The sequence below is a fragment of the Oncorhynchus masou genome, chromosome 12, assembly GCF_036934945.1.
Source record: "Oncorhynchus masou masou isolate Uvic2021 chromosome 12, UVic_Omas_1.1, whole genome shotgun sequence".
Taxonomy (NCBI): Eukaryota; Metazoa; Chordata; class Actinopteri; order Salmoniformes; family Salmonidae; genus Oncorhynchus; species Oncorhynchus masou.
The window spans coordinates 20,783,010-20,804,134 of record NC_088223.1 but is presented as its reverse complement, the minus strand read 5'-3'; the positions used below and the strand labels follow the sequence as shown (position 1 = coordinate 20,804,134).

The 21,125-nt window shown below is 43.7% G+C and overlaps 1 protein-coding gene across 4 annotated transcripts in view; it reads right to left on the bottom strand.

Moving 5' to 3' along the window:
• LOC135549675 (alpha-catulin-like) overlaps positions 1–21,125 on the bottom strand; it is a 164,667-nt gene that overhangs the window by 22,682 nt on the left and 120,860 nt on the right. For 2 of the 4 annotated variants that reach the window (XM_064979859.1, XM_064979861.1), the window contains exons 11-16: positions 20,378–20,543; positions 17,923–17,960; positions 17,750–17,800; positions 9,967–10,121; positions 8,291–8,339; positions 7,652–7,708 (exon numbers count right to left, since the gene is read on the bottom strand). In XM_064979859.1, the coding sequence (XP_064835931.1) occupies positions 7,652–7,708; positions 8,291–8,339; positions 9,967–10,121; positions 17,750–17,800; positions 17,923–17,960; positions 20,378–20,543 (516 nt within the window). The remainder of the gene's footprint in view (positions 1–7,651; positions 7,709–8,290; positions 8,340–9,966; positions 10,122–17,749; positions 17,801–17,922; positions 17,961–20,377; positions 20,544–21,125) is intronic. The other 2 variants (XM_064979862.1, XM_064979863.1) reach the window with 1 other exon arrangement.

Sequence of the window (21,125 nt, the reverse complement as noted above, 5' to 3'; positions counted from 1 at the left end):
GGAAGATATGTACTTAAAGGCAGGGTAAAGGGACAGGATCAGGATAGATAATAATAAGGTAGTTGAGGTAGATATGTACTTAAAGGCAGGGTAAAGGGACTAGGCTTCAGGGTAGATAATAATACGGTAGTTGAGGTAGATATGTACTTAAAGGCAGGGTAAAGGGACAGGATCAGGATAGATAATAATAAGGTAGTTGAGGTAGATATGTACTTAAAGGCAGGGTAAAGGGACTAGGCTTCAGGGTAGATAATAATAAGGTAGTTGAGGTAGATATGTACTTAAAGGCAGGGTAAAGGGACTAGGCTTCAGGGTAGATAATAATAAGGTAGTTGAGGTAGATATGTACTTAAAGGCAGGGTAAAGGGACTAGGCTTCAGGGTAGATAATAATAAGGTAGTTGAGGTAGATATGTACTTAAAGGCAGGGTAAAGGGACAGGATCAGGGTAGATAATAATAAGGTAGTTGAGGTAGATATGTACTTAAAGGCAGGGTAAAGGGACAGGATCAGGATAGATAATAATAAGGTAGTTGAGGTAGATATGTACTTAAAGGCAGGGTAAAGGGACTAGGCTTCAGGGTAGATAATAATAAGGTAGTTGAGGTAGATATGTACTTAAAGGCAGGGTAAAGGGACTAGGCTTCAGGGTAGATAATAATAAGGTAGTTGAGGTAGATATGTACTTAAAGGCAGGGTAAAGGGACTAGGCTTCAGGGTAGATAATAATAAGGTATTTGAGGTAGATATGTACTTAAAGGCAGGGTAAAGGGACTAGGCTTCAGGGTAGATAATAATAAGGTAGTTGAGGTAGATATGTACTTAAAGGCAGGGTAAAGGGACTAGGCTTCAGGGTAGATAATAATAAGGTAGTTGAGGTAGATATGTACTTAAAGGCAGGGTAAAGGGACAGGATCAGGGTAGATAATAATAAGGTAGTTGAGGTAGATATGTACTTAAAGGCAGGGTAAAGGGACTAGGCTTCAGGGTAGATAATAATAAGGTAGTTGAGGTAGATATGTACTTAAAGGCAGGGTAAAGGGACTAGGCTTCAGGGTAGATAATAATAAGGTAGTTGAGGTAGATATGTACTTAAAGGCAGGGTAAAGGGACTAGGCTTCAGGGTAGATAATAATAAGGTAGTTGAGGTAGATATGTACTTAAAGGCAGGGTAAAGGGACTAGGCTTCAGGGTAGATAATAATAAGGTAGTTGAGGTAGATATGTACTTAAAGGCAGGGTAAAGGGACAGGATCAGGGTAGATAATAATAAGGTAGTTGAGGTAGATATGTACTTAAAGGCAGGGTAAAGGGACAGGATCAGGATAGATAATAATACGGTAGTTGAGGTAGATATGTACTTAAAGGCAGGGTAAAGGGACTAGGCTTCAGGGTAGATAATAATACGGTAGTTGAGGTAGATATGTACATAAAGGCAGGGTAAAGGGACTAGGCTTCAGGGTAGATAATAATAAGGTAGTTGAGGTAGATATGTACTTAAAGGCAGGGTAAAGTGACTAGGCTTCAGGGTAGATAATAATAAGGTAGTTGAGGTAGATATGTACTTAAAGGCAGGGTAAAGGGACTAGGCTTCAGGGTAGATAATAATAAGGTAGTTGAGGTAGATATGTACTTAAAGGCAGGGTAAAGGGACAGGATCAGGATAGATAATAATAAGGTAGTTGAGGTAGATATGTACTTAAAGGCAGGGTAAAGGGACTAGGCTTCAGGGTAGATAATAATAAGGTAGTTGAGGTAGATATGTACATAAAGGCAGGGTAAAGGGACTAGGCTTCAGGGTAGATAATAATAAGGTAGTTGAGGTAGATATGTACTTAAAGGCAGGGTAAAGGGACTAGGCTTCAGGGTAGATAATAATAAGGTAGTTGAGGTAGATATGTACATAAAGGCAGGGTAAAGGGACTAGGCTTCAGGGTAGATAATAATAAGGTAGTTGAGGTAGATATGTACTTAAAGGCAGGGTAAAGGGACAGGATCAGGATAGATAATAATAAGGTAGTTGAGGTAGATATGTACATAAAGGCAGGGTAAAGGGACTAGGCTTCAGGGTAGATAATAATAAGGTAGTTGAGGTAGATATGTACTTAAAGGCAGGGTAAAGGGACAGGATCAGGATAGATAATAATAAGGTATTTGAGGTAGATATGTACTTAAAGGCAGGGTAAAGGGACTAGTCATCAGGATAGATAATAATAAGGTAGTTGAGGTAGATATGTACTTAAAGGCAGGGTAAAGGGACAGGATCAGGATAGATAATAATAAGGTAGTTGAGGTAGATATGTACTTAAAGGCAGGGTAAAGTGACTAGGCTTCAGGGTAGATAATAATAAGGTAGTTGAGGTAGATATGTACTTAAAGGCAGGGTAAAGGGACAGGATCAGGATAGATAATAATAAGGTAGTTGAGGTAGATATGTACATAAAGGCAGGGTAAAGGGACTAGGCTTCAGGGTAGATAATAATAAGGTAGTTGAGGTAGATATGTACTTAAAGGCAGGGTAAAGGGACTAGGCTTCAGGGTAGATAATAATAAGGTAGTTGAGGTAGATATGTACTTAAAGGCAGGGTAAAGGGACTAGGCTTCAGGGTAGATAATAATAAGGTAGTTGAGGTAGATATGTACTTAAAGGCAGGGTAAAGGGACTAGGCTTCAGGGTAGATAATAATAAGGTAGTTGAGGTAGATATGTACATAAAGGCAGGGTAAAGGGACTAGGCTTCAGGGTAGATAATAATAAGGTAGTTGAGGTAGATATGTACTTAAAGGCAGGGTAAAGGGACAGGATCAGGATAGATAATAATAAGGTAGTTGAGGTAGATATGTACATAAAGGCAGGGTAAAGGGACTAGGCTTCAGGGTAGATAATAATAAGGTAGTTGAGGTAGATATGTACTTAAAGGCAGGGTAAAGGGACAGGATCAGGATAGATAATAATAAGGTAGTTGAGGTAGATATGTACTTAAAGGCAGGGTAAAGTGACTAGGCTTCAGGGTAGATAATAATAAGGTAGTTGAGGTAGATATGTACTTAAAGGCAGGGTAAAGGGACAGGATCAGGATAGATAATAATAAGGTAGTTGAGGTAGATATGTACTTAAAGGCAGGGTAAAGTGACTAGGCTTCAGGGTAGATAATAATAAGGTAGTTGAGGTAGATATGTACTTAAAGGCAGGGTAAAGGGACAGGATCAGGATAGATAATAATAAGGTAGTTGAGGTAGATATGTACATAAAGGCAGGGTAAAGGGACTAGGCTTCAGGGTAGATAATAATAAGGTAGTTGAGGTAGATATGTACTTAAAGGCAGGGTAAAGGGACAGGATCAGGATAGATAATAATAAGGTAGTTGAGGTAGATATGTACTTAAAGGCAGGGTAAAGGGACTAGGCTTCTGGATAGATAATAATAAGGTAGTTGAGGTAGATATGTACTTAAAGGCAGGGTAAAGGGACAGGATCAGGATAGATAATAATAAGGTAGTTGAGGTAGATATGTACTTAAAGGCAGGGTAAAGTGACTAGTCATCAGGGTAGATAATAATAAGGTAGTTGAGGTAGATATGTACTTAAAGGCAGGGTAAAGGGACTAGGCTTCAGGATAGATAATAATAAGGTAGTTGAGGTAGATATGTACTTAAAGGCAGGGTAAAGGGACTAGGCTTCAGGGTAGATAATAATAAGGTAGTTGAGGTAGATATGTACTTAAAGGCAGGGTAAAGGGACAGGATCAGGATAGATAATAATAAGGTATTTGAGGTAGATATGTACTTAAAGGCAGGGTAAAGGGACTAGGCTTCAGGATAGATAATAATAAGGTAGTTGAGGTAGATATGTACTTAAAGGCAGGGTAAAGGGACTAGGCTTCAGGGTAGATAATAATAAGGTAGTTGAGGTAGATATGTACTTAAAGGCAGGGTAAAGAGACAGGATCAGGATAGATAATAATAGGAGTAAAAAAAAGAACAGAGTAGCAGCAGCAAATGACAAGTCTAAAAGTGAGTGTGTGCATGTGTGTGTGTAATGATCTTAATGTTTTTCCTCATAGTCCTGGACTATCAGACCACCATTTTATTACGTTTGCAATCGCAACAAATAATCTGCTCAGACCCCAAAGTCGTGCTATAAATTCTCAGACAACACAAAGATTCCTTGATGGCGTTTCAGACTCCCTCTGCCTACCCAAGGACGTCAGAGGACAAAAATCAGTTAACCACCTAACTGAGGAACTCAATTTAACCTTGCACAATACCCTAGATGCAGTTACACCCCTGAAAACTAAAAACATTTGTCATAAGAAACTAGTTCCCTGGTATACAGAAAATATCAGAGAAAATTGGAATGGAAATGGCGCCACACCAAAACTGGAAGTCTTCCGACTAGCTTGGAAAAACAGTACCGTGCAATATCGAAGAGCCCTCACTGCTGCTCGATCATCCTATTTTTCCAACTTAATTTAGGAAAATAAGAACAATCCGAAATGTATTTTTGATACTGTCGCAAAGCTACCTAAAAAGCAGCATTCCCCAAGTGAGGATGGCTTTCACTTCAGCAGTAATAAATTCATGAACTTCTTTGAGGAAAAGATCATGATCATGAGAGAGCAAATTACGGACTCCCCTTTAAATCTGCGTATTCCTCCAAAGCTTAGTTGTCCTGAGTCTGCACAACTCTGCCAGGACCTAGGATCAAGAGAGATACTCAAGTGTTTTAGTACTATATCTCTTGACACAATGATGAAAATAATCATGGCCTCTAAACCTTCAAGCTGCATACTGGACCCTATTCCAACTAAACTACTGAAAGAGCTGCTTCCTGTGCTTGGCCCTCTTATGTTGAACATAATAAACTTGAAAAAGCCAAACCTTGACCAAGAAAATATAAAAAACTATCGGCCTATATCGAATCTTCCATTCCTCTCAATTTTTTTAGAAAAAGCTGTTGCGCAGCAACTCACTGCCTTCCTGAAGACAAACAATGCATACAAAATGCTAGGGTCTGGTTTTGGACCCCATCATAGCGCTGAGACTGCACTTGTGAAGGTGGTAAATTACCTTTTAATGGAATCAGACCGAGGCTCTGCATCTGTCCTCGTGCTCCTAGACCTTAGTGCTGCTTTTGATAACATCGATCACCACATTCTTTTGGAGAGATTGGAAACCCAAATTGGTCTGGCCTGGTTTAGGACAAGTTCTGGCCTTGTTTAGATCTTATCTGTCGGAAAGATATCAGTTTGTCTCTGTGAATGGTTTGTCCTCTGACAAATCAACTGTACATTTCGGTGTTACTCAAGGTTCCGTTTTAAGACCACTATTGTTTTCACTATATATTTTACCTCTTGGGGATGTAATTTGAAAACATAATGTTAACTTTCACTGCTATGCGGATGACACACAGCTGTACATTTCAATGAAACATGGTGAAGCCCCAAAATTGCCCTCGCTGGAAGCCTGTGTTTCAGACATAAGGAAGTGGACGGCTGCAAACTTTCTACTTTTAAACCCGGACAAAACAAAGATGCTTGTTCTAGGTCCCAAGAAACAAAGAGATCTTCTGTTGAATCTGACAATTAATCTTGATGGTTATACAGTCGTCTCAAATAAAACTGTGAAGGACTTCAGCGTTACTCTGGACCCTGATCTATCTCTTTTGACGAACATATCAAGACTGTTTCAAGGACAGCTTTTTCCATCTACGTAACATTGCAAAAAATCTGAAACTTTCTGTCCAAAAATGATGCAGAAAAATTAATCCATGCTTTTGTTACTTCTAGGTTAGACCACTTCAATGCTCTACTTTCCGGCTACCCGGATAAAGCACTAAATAAACTTCAGTTAGTGCTAAATACGACTGCTAGAATCCTGACTAGAACCAACATTTTGTATCATATTACTCCAGTGCTAGCCTCCCTACACTGGATTCCTGTTAAGGCAAGGGATGATTTCAAGGTTTTACTGCTAACCTACAAAGCATTACATGGGCTTGCTCCTACCTATCTTTCCGATTTGGTCCTGCCGTACATACCTACACGTACGCTACGGTCACAAGACACAGGCCTCCTAATTGTCCCTAGAATTTCTAAGCTAACAGCTGGAGGCAGGGCCTTCTCCTATTGAGCTCCATTTTTATGGAATGGTCTGCCTACCCATGTGAGAGATGCAGACTCGGTCTCAACTCTTCAGTAGGTCATATGATTGAGTGTAGTCTGGCCCAGGAGTGTGAAGGTGAACGGAAAGGTTCTGGAGCAACGAAACGCCCTTGCTGTCTCTGCCTGGCCGGTTCCCCTCTCTCCATTGTGATTCTCTGCCTCTAACCCTATTACAGGGGCTGAGTCACTGGCATACTGGTGCTCTCTCATGCTGTCCCTAGGAGGGGTGCATCACTTGAGTGGGTTGAGTCACTGACGTGATCTTCCTGTCTGGGTTGGTGCCCGCCCTTGGGTTGTGCCGTGGTGGAGATCTTATTGGGATATACTCGGCCCTGTCTCAGGATGGTATGTTGGTGTTTGAAGATATCCCTCTAGTGGTGTAGGGGCTGTGCTTTGGCAAAGTGGGTGGGATTATATCCTTCCTGTTTGGCCCTGTCCGGGGCTGTCATCAGATGGGGCCACAGTGTCTCCTGACCCCTCCTGTCTCAGCCTCCAATATTTATTCTGCAGTAGTTTATGTGTCGGGGGGCTAGGCTCAGTTTGTTATATCTGGAGTACTTCTCCTGTCTTATCCGGTGTCCTGTGTGAATTTAAGTATGCTCTCTCTAATTCTCTCTTTCTTTCTCTCTCGGAGGACCTGAGCCCTAGAACCATGCCTCAGGACTACCTGGCATGATGACTCCTTGCTGTCCTCAGTCCACCTGGCCGTGCTGCTGCTCCAGTTTCAACTGGTCTCCCTGCGGCTATGGAACCCTGACCTGTTCACTGGACGTGCTACCTGTCCCAGACCTGCTGTTTTCAACTCTCTAGAGACAGCAGGAGCGGTAGAGATACTCTTAATGATCGGCTATGAAAAGCCAACTGACATTTAGTCCTGAGGTGCTGACTTGCTGCATCCTCGACAACTACTGTGATTATTATTATTTGACCATGCTGGTCATTTATGAACATTTGAACATCGTGGCAATGTTCTGTTATAATCTCCACCCGGCACAGCCCGAAGAGGACTGGCCACCCCTCAATGCCTGGTTCCTCTCTAGGTTTCTTCCTAGGTTTTGGCCTTTCTAGAGAGTTTTTCCTAGCCACTGTGCTTCTACACCTGCATTGCTTGCTGTTTGGGGTTTTAGGCTGTTTTTCTGTACAGCAATTTGACATATCAGCTGATGTAAGAAGGGCTATATAAATACATTTGATTTGATAATGTGTAAGAATGTGTGTTTGTGTGTGTGTGTGTCCGTATGTAGTGTACGTGAATGTGTGTGGGTTTTGTGTGGGCCGTGTCAATGTAGTATGTGTGACTGAGTGTGTATACGGTGTGTATATAAAGTCTAGTGAGAGTGCGTAGGGTCAATGCAAGATAGAGTCAGTGCAGTCTGGGTACCATTAATTGATTATTTAGCTGTCTGGCTATTTAGCAGTCTTATGGCTTACGGGTAGAAGCGGTCTCGGAGCCTGTGTGTTTTTTGTGTGGTTGCGTGCGTGCATGTGTACCTGGGTGGAGAAAGTGTGTAGTGAAGAACACAGCTGGAGTCCCTCCTCAGAAAGCACCTGCAGAAAGAGAAAGAGAGAAAAAGAGAACGAGAAGTCAAAAAGCATGACTCACTTCACTGGCAGAACATTCTGAACACTGGTCTGGCAAATCTATCAGCCAAGTATTGTCAATTACACTCAATGGCTGTATGGTAAGTAGCCGGGAGGATGTGAACAAGACCAGCACACACTGTAGGTTTTCAAATTCAAAAGGTGCATTTCAATCAGCCGATCAGTGAGCAGCCAATTACGATAATTGCAGGTTACATTTTGCTGTGTGAAAGGGTAGAGTTATATAAAGTATAGTTGCGTCTCTATGATCTCTCTCTCTCTCTCTCTGTCCCTCTCTCTCTCTGCCTCTCCCGCTCCCTCTCTATATTAAGCGCAGGCCACTCTGCTCCTCTAGTCATCCTCTCGTTACCACAGACAAATTATTGTCTTGGGCCTTTTAATACAGTATTGATTCTGTCTTCTCCCAGGGACGTGGTTGTCCTTAATGGAACCTGGGACAGATTCAATTAAAGCCCTGTACGAAGTAGACGAGGATGAAGGGAGAGGAGAGGGATGAGTGGAGAACAGGGGGCATGTACAGTACTTTACCTCAGCCTGATGGAAAAGATCCGTGGTTGTCTTCAGTAGTCCCTCCCCCCTACACAATCGATACAGGAAATGCACGAAAAATGAAACAGAGTGAATTATATATTACCTGATGATAACAACTGATGAAGCACACTACATGACCAAAAGTATGTGGATACCGGCTCGTTGAACATCTCATTCCAAAATCATGGGCATTAATATGGAGTTGGTCCCCCAATTGCTGCTATAAAAGCCTCCAATCTTCTGGGAAGGCTTTCCACTAGATATTGGAACATTGCTGCAGGGACTTGCTTCCATTCAGCAACAAGAGCATTAGTGAGGTCGGGCACTGATTTTGGACGACTAGGCCTGGCTCAGGTCGGCGTTCCAATTCATCCCAAAGGTGTTCAATGTAGTTGTGTGCAGGCCAGTCAAGTTCTTCCACACCGATCTCAACAAACCATTTCTGTATGGACCTCACTTTGTGCACGGGGGCATTGTCATCCATAGCCCAAACCATGGACTGCCCCAGACCATTATTCCTCCCCCAACAACAATTAACAGTTGCCACTATGCATTGGGGCAGGTAGCCTTTTCCTGGCATCCGCCAAACCCAGATTCTTCCGTCGGACTTCCAGATGGTGGAGTGTGATTCATCACTCCAGAAAATGCGTTTCCACAGCTCCAGAGTCCAATGGCGGCGAGTTTTACACCACTCCAGCCGACGTTTGGCATTGTGCATGGTGATCTTAGGCTTGTATGCGGCTGTTCGGCCATGGAAACCCATTTCATGAAGCTCCCGATGAACAGTTATTGTGCTGAAGTTGCTTCCAGAGGCAGTTCGGAACTCAGTAGTGAGTGTTGCAACTGAGGACAAATTATTTTTTACGCGCTACGCACTTCAGCATTCGGCAGTCGCATTCTGTGAGCCGTTGTTGCTCCTAGATGTTTCCACTTCACAATAACAGCACTTACAGTTGACCGGGGCAGCTCTAGCAGGATACATACAGTATTTGATTAACTGACTTGTTGGAATGGTGGCATCCTATGACAGTGCCAAGTTGAAAGCCACTGAGCTCTTCAGTACGGACCATTCTATGGCCAATGTTTGTCTATGGAGATTGCATGGCTATGTGCTTGATTTTATACACCTGTCTTAACGGTCTGGCTGAAATAGCCAAATCCACATACTTTTGGCCATGTAGTGTATATTGACTATGCACATCATATCAACAAGATTTGTGATGGCATCTGTGTCCTCTACCTCTATATCCATACAGAGGTGGTCAATACCTGGCTGGTGGTCAATACCTGGATGGTGGTCAATACCTGGCTGGTGGTCAATACCTGGCTAGTGGTCAATACCTGGCGGGTGGTCATTACCTGGCTGGTGGTAAATTCCTGGTGGTCAATACTTGGCTGGTGGTCAATACTTGAGTGGTGGTCATTACTTGGCTGGTGGTCAATACCTGGCTGGTGGTCAATACTTGAGTGGTGGTCATTACTTGGCTGGTGGTCAATACCTGGCTGGTGGTCAATACTTGAGTGGTGGTCATTACTTGGCTGGTGGTCAATACCTGGCTGGTGGTCAATACTTGGCTGGTGGTCAATACTTGGCTGGTGGTCAATCTTGGCTGGTGCAATCTTCTATCACACAAAGGCATACAGACAAACAGACAGACAGACAGACGGTCTACCTGGTGAAGAGGTACATGGAGTAGGCCATGCTGGACAAGCTCTGGCCCTGGCGGACAATGTCATGCTCCTGGTCCTCCCACTTCTCCACCTCCGTGTCCATGTCTGAAGTCAGAAGACGCAGCTCTAGACCCAGCTTGGCTATGGTGCTCTGCTCCTGAAGAAAGAAAGAAAGATAACGGATCCCTTATTTGTTAATAGTTAATAATCCCATTCCAAAGTACTGAACAAAGTAGGACTCAGTTTCCCAATAGTGATGGAACATACAGTACCAGTCAAAAGATTGGAAAGTCTCATTCCAGGGTTTTTCTTTATTTTGACTATTTTCTACATTGTAGAATAATAGTGAAGAATTCAAAACTATGAAATAACACATGGAATTATGTAGTAACCAAAAAAGTATATATTTTATATTGGAGATTCTTCAAAGTAGCCACCCTGTGCCTTGATGACAGCTTTGCACATTTTTGGCATTCTCGTCGCTGGAGACTATGGACTGCCAACCGTCGCTGGAGGCTCTGGACTGCACACCATTGCTGGAGACTCCGGACCTTGGATCATCACTGGAGGCTTCGTGCCATGGATCCTCACTGCAGGCTCCGGGCCGTGGATCGTCACTGGAGGCTTCGGGCCGTGGACTGTCTCAGGAGGTTCCGGACTGTGGACCGCCCCAGGAGGTTCTGGACTGTGGACCGCCTCAGGAGGTTCCAGACTGTGGACCGCCCCAGGAGGTTCTGGACTGTGGACCGCCTCAGGAGGTTCTGGACTGTGGACCGCCTCAGGAGGTTCTGGACTGTGGACCGCCTCAGGAGGTTCCGGACTGTGGACCGCCTCAGGAGGCTCTGGACTGGGAACTGTCGCCGGAAGCTCTTGACTGGGAACTGTCGCCGGAAACTCTGGACTGGGAAATGTCGCCGGAAGCTCTGGACTGGGTACTGTTGCAGGAAGCTCTGGACTGTGGAGGTGCACTGGAGGCCTGATGCGTGGGACCTGTACAGGTGGCACCGGGCTGATGACAGGCACCTCAGGGCGAGTGCGGGGAGGAGGCATAGGACGTACTGGACTGTAGAGGTGCACTGGTGGTCTGGAGCGTAGAGCTGGCACAACCCGTCCTGGCTGGATGCTCACTTTTGCCCGGCAAGTGCGGGGCACTAGAGACATGGTGCGTAGAACCGCATAACATGGTGCCTGAACGGCGACACATACCCCAGGGCGAGTGCACAGAGGAGACACAGGACGCACCGGACTGGTGAGGCTCACCGGAGGCCAGATGCGTGAAAACGGTGCACATGACACCGGACTGGTGTCACGCTCCTCAGCACGCCTGCTCTGCAGCGCTCTCAACGCCAGCACCTCTCTCCGTAATCTTGCGTCGAGCTCCTCACTTGACTCCCTGACTGGCTCTGGTTCAACCCTCAGCTCCGCCGACCACCCCATGTGCCTCTCTTGCTTGCGTCGTGTCCAAGATTCCTGATCTCGTCGCCGTTCCTCTCTCGCTGCCTCCGCCTGCTTCCATGGCAGGGTCTTGTCCCCTGCCATTACCTCCTCCCAGGTCCATGATGTCCTCCACTCCTGGGCACGCTGCTTGGTCACTTGGTGGTGGGATCTTCTGTTAAGTCCATCGTTGGAATGAGACCAAAGTGCAGCGTGGAAAATGTAAATCTTTCTTTATTTTAGATGAACAACAAAAAACAATCAAAGATAAATGAATGTAACGTTCTGCAGGCTACATAGTAACTGCACATAGACAAGATCCCACAAACTTAGGTGGAAAACAAGTTGCCTAAGTATGATTCCCAATCAGAGACAACGATAGACAAATGCCTCTGATTGGGAACCATACCCGGCCAACAAAGAAATAGAAAACTAGAATGCCCACCCAAATCACACCCTGACCTAACCAAATAGAGAAATTAACAGGCTTGAATATAAACTCAGTTCTGCTCTTCACCTCTAAATGTCATGCATTATCAATCAGCCATAATATATCCTAATTATTTCCAATTATTGATTATCACTTTGTGTACTAAGTTAATCATAAAATACTCTCGACCCTGCATGTCCAGTCATGACTGACAGAGTCCTGCTAAAATCTAGCAGACCATGGTTCCTGCAATATCGGCATATATCCCAAATGGTGGGTTTGAACAGTTATTAATTTCCTGCAGAATTAATTCACCTGTCAGGGTGAGAAAGTAGAGGTAATGGATGTGTCCCAAATGGCACCCTATCCCCCATATAGTGCACTTCTTTTGACCAGGGAACCTGGGGGAATAGAGTACCACTGGGACACAGCCGACATGAGGTGTATTGGGACACAACCTATGTGAGGTGTATTAGGACACAACTTATGTGAGGTGTATTAGGACACAGCCTATGTGAGGTGTATTAGGACACAGCCTATGTGAGGTGTATTGGGACACATCCTATGTGAGGTGTATTGGGACACAGGCTATGTGAGGTGTATTGGGACACAACCTATGTGAGGTGTATTAGGACACAGCCTATGTGAGGTGTATTAAGACACAACCTATGTGAGGTGTATTAAGACACAGCCTATGTGAGGTGCATTAAGACACAGCCTATGTGAGGTGTATTAGGACACAACCTATATGAGGTGTATTAAGACACAGCCTATGTGAGGTGTATTAAGACACATCCTACGTGAGGTGTATTGGGACACAGGCTATGTGAGGTGTATTGGGACACAACCTATGTGAGGTGTATTAGGACACAGCCTATGTGAGGTGTATTGGGACACAGCCTAGGTGAGGTGTATTGGGACACCGCCTATATGAGGTATATTGGGACACAACCTATATGAGGTATATTGGGACACAGACTATGTGAGGTGTATTAAGACACAGCCTATGTGAGGTGTATTAAGACACAGCCTATGTGAGGTGTATTAAGACACACCTATGTGAGGTGTATTAAGACACACCTATGTGAGGTGTATTGGGACACAGCCTATATGAGGTGTATTAAGACACAGCCTATGTGAGGTGTATTAAGACACAGCCTATGTGAGGTGTATTAAGACACAGCCTATGTGAGGTGTATTAAGACACAGCCTATGTGAGGTGTATTAAGACACAGCCTATGTGAGGTGTATTAAGACACAGCCTATGTGAGGTGTATTAGGACACAGCCTATGTGAGGTGTATTAAGACACAGCCTATGTGAGGTGTATTAAGACACAGCCTATGTGAGGTGTATTAAGACACAGCCTATGTGAGGTGTATTAAGACACACCTATGTGAGGTGTATTAAGACACACCTATGTGAGGTGTATTGGGACACAGCCTATGTGAGGTGTATTAAGACACAACCTATGTGAGGTGTATTAAGACACAGCCTATGTGAGGTGTATTAAGACACAGCCTATGTGAGGTGTATTGGGACACATTCCTGTGTGAGGTGTATTGGGACACAACCTATATGAGGTGTATTAAGACACAGCCTATGAGAAGTGTATTGGGACACAGTCTATGTGAGGTGTATTAAGACACAACCTATATGAGGTGTATTAAGACACAACCTATATGAGGTGAATTGGGACACAACCTATATGAGGTGAATTGGGACACATCCTATATGAGGTGAATTGGGACACAACCTATATGAGGTGAATTGGGACACAGCCTATATGAGGTGAATTGGGACACAGTCTATGTGAGGTGTATTAAGACACAGCCTATGTGAGGTGTATTGGGACACAGCCTATGTGAGGTGTATTAAGACACAGCCTATGTGAGGTGTATTAAGACACAGCCTATGTGAGGTGTATTAAGACACACCTATGTGAGGTGTATTAAGACACAGCCTATGTGAGGTGTATTAAGACACAGCCTGTGTGAGGTGTATTAGGACACAGACTATATGAGGTGTATTAAGACACAGCCTATGTGAAGTGTATTGGGACACAGTCTATGTGAGGTGTATTAAGACACAACCTATATGAGGTGTATTAGGACACAACCTATATGAGGTGAATTGGGACACAGACTATGTGAGGTGTATTAAGACACAGCCTATGTGAGGTGTATTAAGACACAGCCTATGTGAGGTGTATTGGGACACACACTATGTGAGTTGTATTATGACACAGCCTATGTGAGGTGTATTGGGACACACACTATGTGAGGTGTATTGGGACACAACCTGTGTGAGGTGTATTGGGATACAGCCTATGTGAGGTGTATTGGGACACACACTATGTGAGGTGTATTGGGACACAACCTGTGTGAGGTGTATTGGGACACACACTATGTGAGGTATATTGGGACACAGCCTATATGAGGTGAATTGGGACACAGAATATGTGAGGTGTATTAAGACACACACTATGTGAGGTGTATTAGGACACACCCTATGTGAGCTGTATTAAGACACAGCCTATGTGAGGTGTATTAAGACACAGCCTATGTGAGGTGTATTGGGACACACACTATGTGAGTTGTATTAGGACACAGCCTATATGAGGTGTATTGGGACACAACCTATGTGAGGTGTATTAGGACACACCTATATGAGGTGTATTGGGACACAACCTATGTGAGGTGTATTGGGACACACTATGTGAGGTGCATTGGGACACACACTATGTGAGGTGTATTGGGACACACACTATGTGAAGGGTATTGGGACACAGCCTATATGAGGTGTATTGGGACACAGCCTATGTGAAGGGTATTAGGACACAGCCTATGTGAAGGGTATTGGGACACATCCTATAAGAGGTGTATTGGGACACAGACTATGTGAAGGGTATTGGGACACATACTATATGAGGTGTATTGGGACACAGCCTATGTGAAGGGTACTGGGACACAGTCTATATGAGGTGTATTGGGACACAACCTATATGAGGTGTATTGGGACACACACTATGTGAGGTGCATTGGGACACAACCTATATGTGGTGTATTGGGACACACACTATGTGAAGGGTATTGGGACACATACTATATGAGGTGTATTGGGACACAGCCTATGTGAAGGGTATTGGGACACAGTCTATATGAGGTGTATTGGGACACATCCTATATGAGGTGTATTGGGACACACGCTATGTGAGGTGCATTGGGACACAACCTATATGTGGTGTATTGGGACACACACTATGTGAAGGGTATTAGGACACAGCCTATGTGAAGGGTATTTTGACACATTGTCAGGATTTGGCCAGGGTTGTTCCGGGTTTTGGTCACTAGATGCCCCCATTGTGCTTTTTGACCTTATGTTTTTTCCCTTGTTCCCCATTATTATTTGCACCTGTGCCTCGTTTTCCCCTGATTGTATTTAAACCCTTAGTTTCCCTCAGTTCTGTGCTCTGTGTTTGTATGTTAGCACCCAGCCCTAGTGTTCTGTGTATTCTTGTCGATTCCGGTGGATGCTCTTGTGGAATTCTGTTTTTGAGTATCTCTTGAGGCTTTTTGTGCTATTCCTACCACCTTTTGGATTTGCCATTTTTGTATTTAAGGACTTCTCCTTTTTACTTTATTAAATACACCGTCTTAAGTACTGCTGTGTCTGCCTCATCTTCTGGGTTCTGCTGACTATTCGTGGCTCAGTTGGTTAAGTGACTGTTTCTCACTCCGGAGACCCAGGTTCGTAACCGGGTCCTGACACACATCCTATATGAGGTGTATTGGGACACAGCCTATGTGAAGGGTATTGGGACACAGTCTATATGAGGTGTATTGGGACATAGCCTATGTGAAGGGTATTAGGACACAGCCTATGTGAAGGGTATTGGGACACATACTATAAGAGGTGTATTGGGACACAGCCTATGTGAAGGGTATTGGGACACAGTCTATATGAGGTGTATTGGGACACAACCTATATGAGGTGTATTGGGACACACACTATGTGAGGTGCATAGGGACACAACCTATATGAGGTGTATTGGGACACACACTATGTGAAGGGTATTGGGACACAACCTATATGAGGTGTATTGGGACACATACTATGTGAGGTGTATTGGGACACAGACTATGTGAGGTGTATTGGGACACATCCCTATGTGAGGTGTATTGGGACACAATCTATGTGAAGGGTATTGGGACACAACCTATATGAGGTGTATTGGGACATACCCTATGTGAGGTGTATTGGGACACAACCCTATATGAGGTGTATTGGGACACAGCCTATGTGAGGTGTATTGGGACACAGCCTATGTGAGGTGTATTGGGACACACACTGTGTGAGGTGTATTGGGACACAGCCTATATGAGGTGTATTGGGACACACACTGTGTGAGGTGTATTGGGACACACCCTATGTGAGGTGTATTGGGACACAGCCTATGTGAAGGGTATTGGGACACACTATGTGAGGTGTATTGGGACACACCCTATGTGAGGTGTATTGGGACACAACCTATGTGAAGGGTATTGGGATACAACCTATGTGAAGGGTATTGGGACACAACCTATATGAGGTGTATTGGGACACAGCCTATGTGAGGTGTATTGGGACACAACCTATGTGAGGTGTATTGGGACACACACTATGTGAGGTGTATTGGGACACAATCTATGTGAAGGGTATTGGGACACAGCCTATATGAGGTGTATTGGGACACACACTATGTGAAGGGTATTGGGACACAGCCTATATGAGGTGTATTGGGACATAGCCTATGTGAAGGGTATTAGGACACAGCCTATGTGAAGGGTATTGGGACACATACTATAAGAGGTGTATTGGGACACAGCCTATGTGAAGGGTATTGGGACACAGTCTATATGAGGTGTATTGGGACACAACCTATATGAGGTGTATTGGGACACACACTATGTGAGGTGCATAGGGACACAACCTATATGAGGTGTATTGGGACACACACTATGTGAAGGGTATTGGGACACAACCTATATGAGGTGTATTGGGACACATACTATGTGAGGTGTATTGGGACACAGACTATGTGAGGTGTATTGGGACACAATCTATGTGAAGGGTATTGGGACACAACCTATATGAGGTGTATTGGGACACAACCTATATGAGGTGTATTGGGACATACCCTATGTGAGGTGTATTGGGACACAACCTATATGAGGTGTATTGGGACACAACCTATATGAGGTGTATTGGGACACAGCCTATGTGAGGTGTATTGGGACACACACTATGTGAGGTGTATTGGGACACAACCTATATGAGGTGTATTGGGACACATCCTATGTGAAGGGTATTGGGACACACACTATGTGAGGTGTATTGGGACACACCCTATGTGAGGTGTATTGGGACACAACCTATGTGAAGGGTATTGGGATACAACCTATGTGAAGGGTATTGGGACACAACCTATATGAGGTGTATTGGGACACAGACTATGTGAGGTGTATTGGGACACAACCTATGTGAGGTGTATTGGGACACACACTATGTGAGGTGTATTGGGACACACACTATGTGAGGTGTATTAAGACACACCTATGTGAAGGGTATTGGGACACAGCCTATATGAGGTGTATTGGGACACACACTATGTGAGGTGTATTGGGACACAGGCTATGTGAAGGGTATTGGGACACATCCTATATGAGGTGTATTGGGACACAACCTATGTGAAGGGTATTGGGACACAAGCCTATATTAGGTGTATTGGGACACACCCTATGTGAAGGGTATTGGGACACACCCTATATTAGGTGTATTGGGACACACACTATGTGAGGTGTATTGGGACACCCTCTATGCGAGGTGTATTGGGACACAGTCTATATGAGGTGTGTTGTGTAATTGATGATCAAGTTATACCTCTGCATCGAGCTTGACTGCCTTCACCGTCTTCAGGTTGGCTGAATGTTTCTGGCGGGAGAAACGGTTTGACAGGATGAGTGATATTAAAGGAGGAAATGATGGAAAGTCATTTGAATAAAATTAAATAAGAAATATCCACCAGTCATAACATTGTATATTCTGATACTCACCCCTGGTCTGGGAAGCGACACATAGGCTCTCTTATCACCTGTAATTAATCAGAAAGAAAGAAAGTATTTTGAGGAAATGTTTTTTTTTAAGTCATATTTTGGGCATTGGTCACAAGGTAAGTTTGGTAAGAATCATTTTCCAGTGAAAGTATTGTGTACCTTTTGAAATGAACCATGCCAACCCATTAAATGATACTAAAAGGGAGGGATTCAGTTGATTATCCCTAACACATCCTCTATTATACTACAGTTGATTAGCCCTAACACATCCTCTATTATACTACAGTTGATTAGCCCTAACACATCCTCTATTATACTACAGTTGATTATCACTAACACATCCTCTATTATACTACAGTTGATTAGCCCTAACACATCCTCTATCATACTACAGTTGATTAGCCCTAACACATCCTCTATTATACTACAGTTGATTATCCCTAACACATCCTCTATTATACTACAGTTGATTATCCCCAACACATCCTCTAGTATACTACAGGTGATTAGCCCTAACACATCCTCTATTATACTGCAGTTGATTATCCCCAACACATCCTCTATTATACTACAGGTGATTATCCCTAACACATCCTCTATTATACTACAGTTGATTATCCCCAACACATCCTCTATTATACTACAGTTGATTATCCCTAACACATCCTCTATTATACTACAGTTGATTAGCCCTAACACATCCTCTATTATACTACAGTTGATTATCCCCAACACATCCTCTATTATACTACAGTTGATTATCCCTAACACATCCTCTATTATACTACAGTTGATTAGCCCTAACACATCCTCTATCATACTACAGTTGATTATCCCTAACACATCCTCTATTATACTACAGTTGATTATCCCCAACACATCCTCTATTATACTACAGTTGATTATCCCTAACACATCCTCTATTATACTACAGTTGATTAGCCCTAACACATCCTCTATTATACTACAGTTGATTAGCCCTAACACATCCTCTATTATACTACAGGTGATTATCCCTAACACATCCTCTATTATCCTACAGTTGATTATCCCCAACACATCCTCTATTATACTACAGGTGATTATCCCTAACACATCCTCTATTATACTACAGTTGATTATCCCCAACACATCCTCTATTATACTACAGTTGATTATCCCTAACACATCCTCTATTATACTACAGTTGATTATCCCCAACACATCCTCTATTATACTACAGTTGATTATCCCTAACACATCCTCTATTATACTACAGTTGATTATCCCCAACACATCCTCTATCATACTACAGTTGATTATCCCTAACACATCCTCTATCATACTACAGTTGATTATCCCTAACACATCCTCTATTATACTACAGTTGATTAGCCCTAACACATCATCTATCATACTACAGTTGATTATCCCTAACACACCCTCTATCATACTACAGTTGATTATCCCCAACACATCCTCTATTATACTACAGTTGATTATCTCTAACACATCCTCTATCATACTACAGTTGATTATCCCCAACACATCCTCTATCATACTACAGTTGATTATCCCTAACACATCCTCTATCATACTACAGTTGATTATCCCCAACACATCATCTATCAGACTTCAAATGGAGTGCAACCAATTAACTCACCAATCAAGTTTGGAAAAAAGGGACATTTCAGTAGATTTTCCAGTGGTGGTGAGGGAGTGATAAACATCACTAACATGTTCAAGGAGCATTACTTCACATAAAAGTACAGGCAGCTTTTTGGAGGGCCTGTCTGTGTCGCTTGAGTAACACACCCCCTCCACAAGCACGAGCACACACACAAACAAAAAGGTAGACACACACACATACACAGGTAAACACACACCCATACCAGCTTTACCAGTGGAAAAATAGCACTTTTACTATGTGAGAGCCACGACTCGAGGGCAAAGTGTGAACTTCATCGTTAAACTTCCACCAGGGAGGGAGATTTATCCCTATTCCTCCTCTATTCAATTGGTTTAGTAGGGGGACATCGTCTCTCTCGCTCCTTGTCATTGGGATCGTAGCCCATAAATACTGGCACCGTGACACGCCACAGAGGTTACGGATGACAGGACTCACGCTGCATGCTGGGAGAGAGCTCTGAGAAACGTCTGGCATCACTACGCTGGGACACACACTGGCTATCAGGCCTGTAACAGAACGGTTTGCATCTCCAACGCAATGAGAGGTATCCTGCTGATGGTGTTTTAATCTGACATCCCCTCCCTGATAGAGCTTGTGTCAGATAATACAAACAACTACGGTTATAGAGATTTAACTGTCTATGAATAGGGTCAATACATTTTAGACTACCAAAGCTCAGCGAGAGACAGAAAGTAAAAACAACCACGGCTTGTGGTGAGCTGTCCTACGACAACCCTCTCCTGGGACTGCCCATAACAAACACCCATCCCTCTCCCCCTCCCCTACCACTGGCAGCCCCACCTCGGCGGCCCTCGAACACGTCGTTGATCTCCCTTAGCAGCACTGCCATGTCGCAGAGCTGGGACTCCCAGGCCTCACAGAACACATCCAGGTTCTCCTTGGCAATCTTACTGGATGGGTGCAGGGCCAGCGTCTGGGCTGCAGAGATGATCTGACGGGAGAGAGGAAGGGGGGGGGGGGGAGAGGGAGGGAGGGAGTGAGTGAGCAGATGGAGTAGCTATGTTTTACACTGTATTGGACTGTGATAAGGTGTTTTGATAAGGTGCACTAAGTTTTACCTTAAGTCAAGGGATCCCAAACTTTTTGACCCCCGACACCATTTTGATATCACATTTGTTTCATGACCACACCATGTAACAAAAATGATGTAATACGTTTTTGTTTGACGGCCTTTTACAAATGAGTCTGACAGTCATTTTTACAGTATTTCAAAAGTACTGGTTTGAAGTGATTGAAATGCATCAGAAAACTATTGGGAAGTTCAGAATGTTCTCAGCTAATAATTAGGATCTTTTCCTCCCAGTCTGACTTGGTGCCTGGTATTGTCCACTCATGCATGTTCCTGAGAGACAGTGATGGGGTCATAATATTTTATAGCTTAAAGCGTTCAAACGACTGAGCCACATCTGTAGGAGGAAAACAGTTTCATTATTTTATATTTTTGCTTCAAAATTTTATTTCACCATTTCTCTCGCGACCCCATTTTCAAAATCAGGCAACCCCACATGGGAAA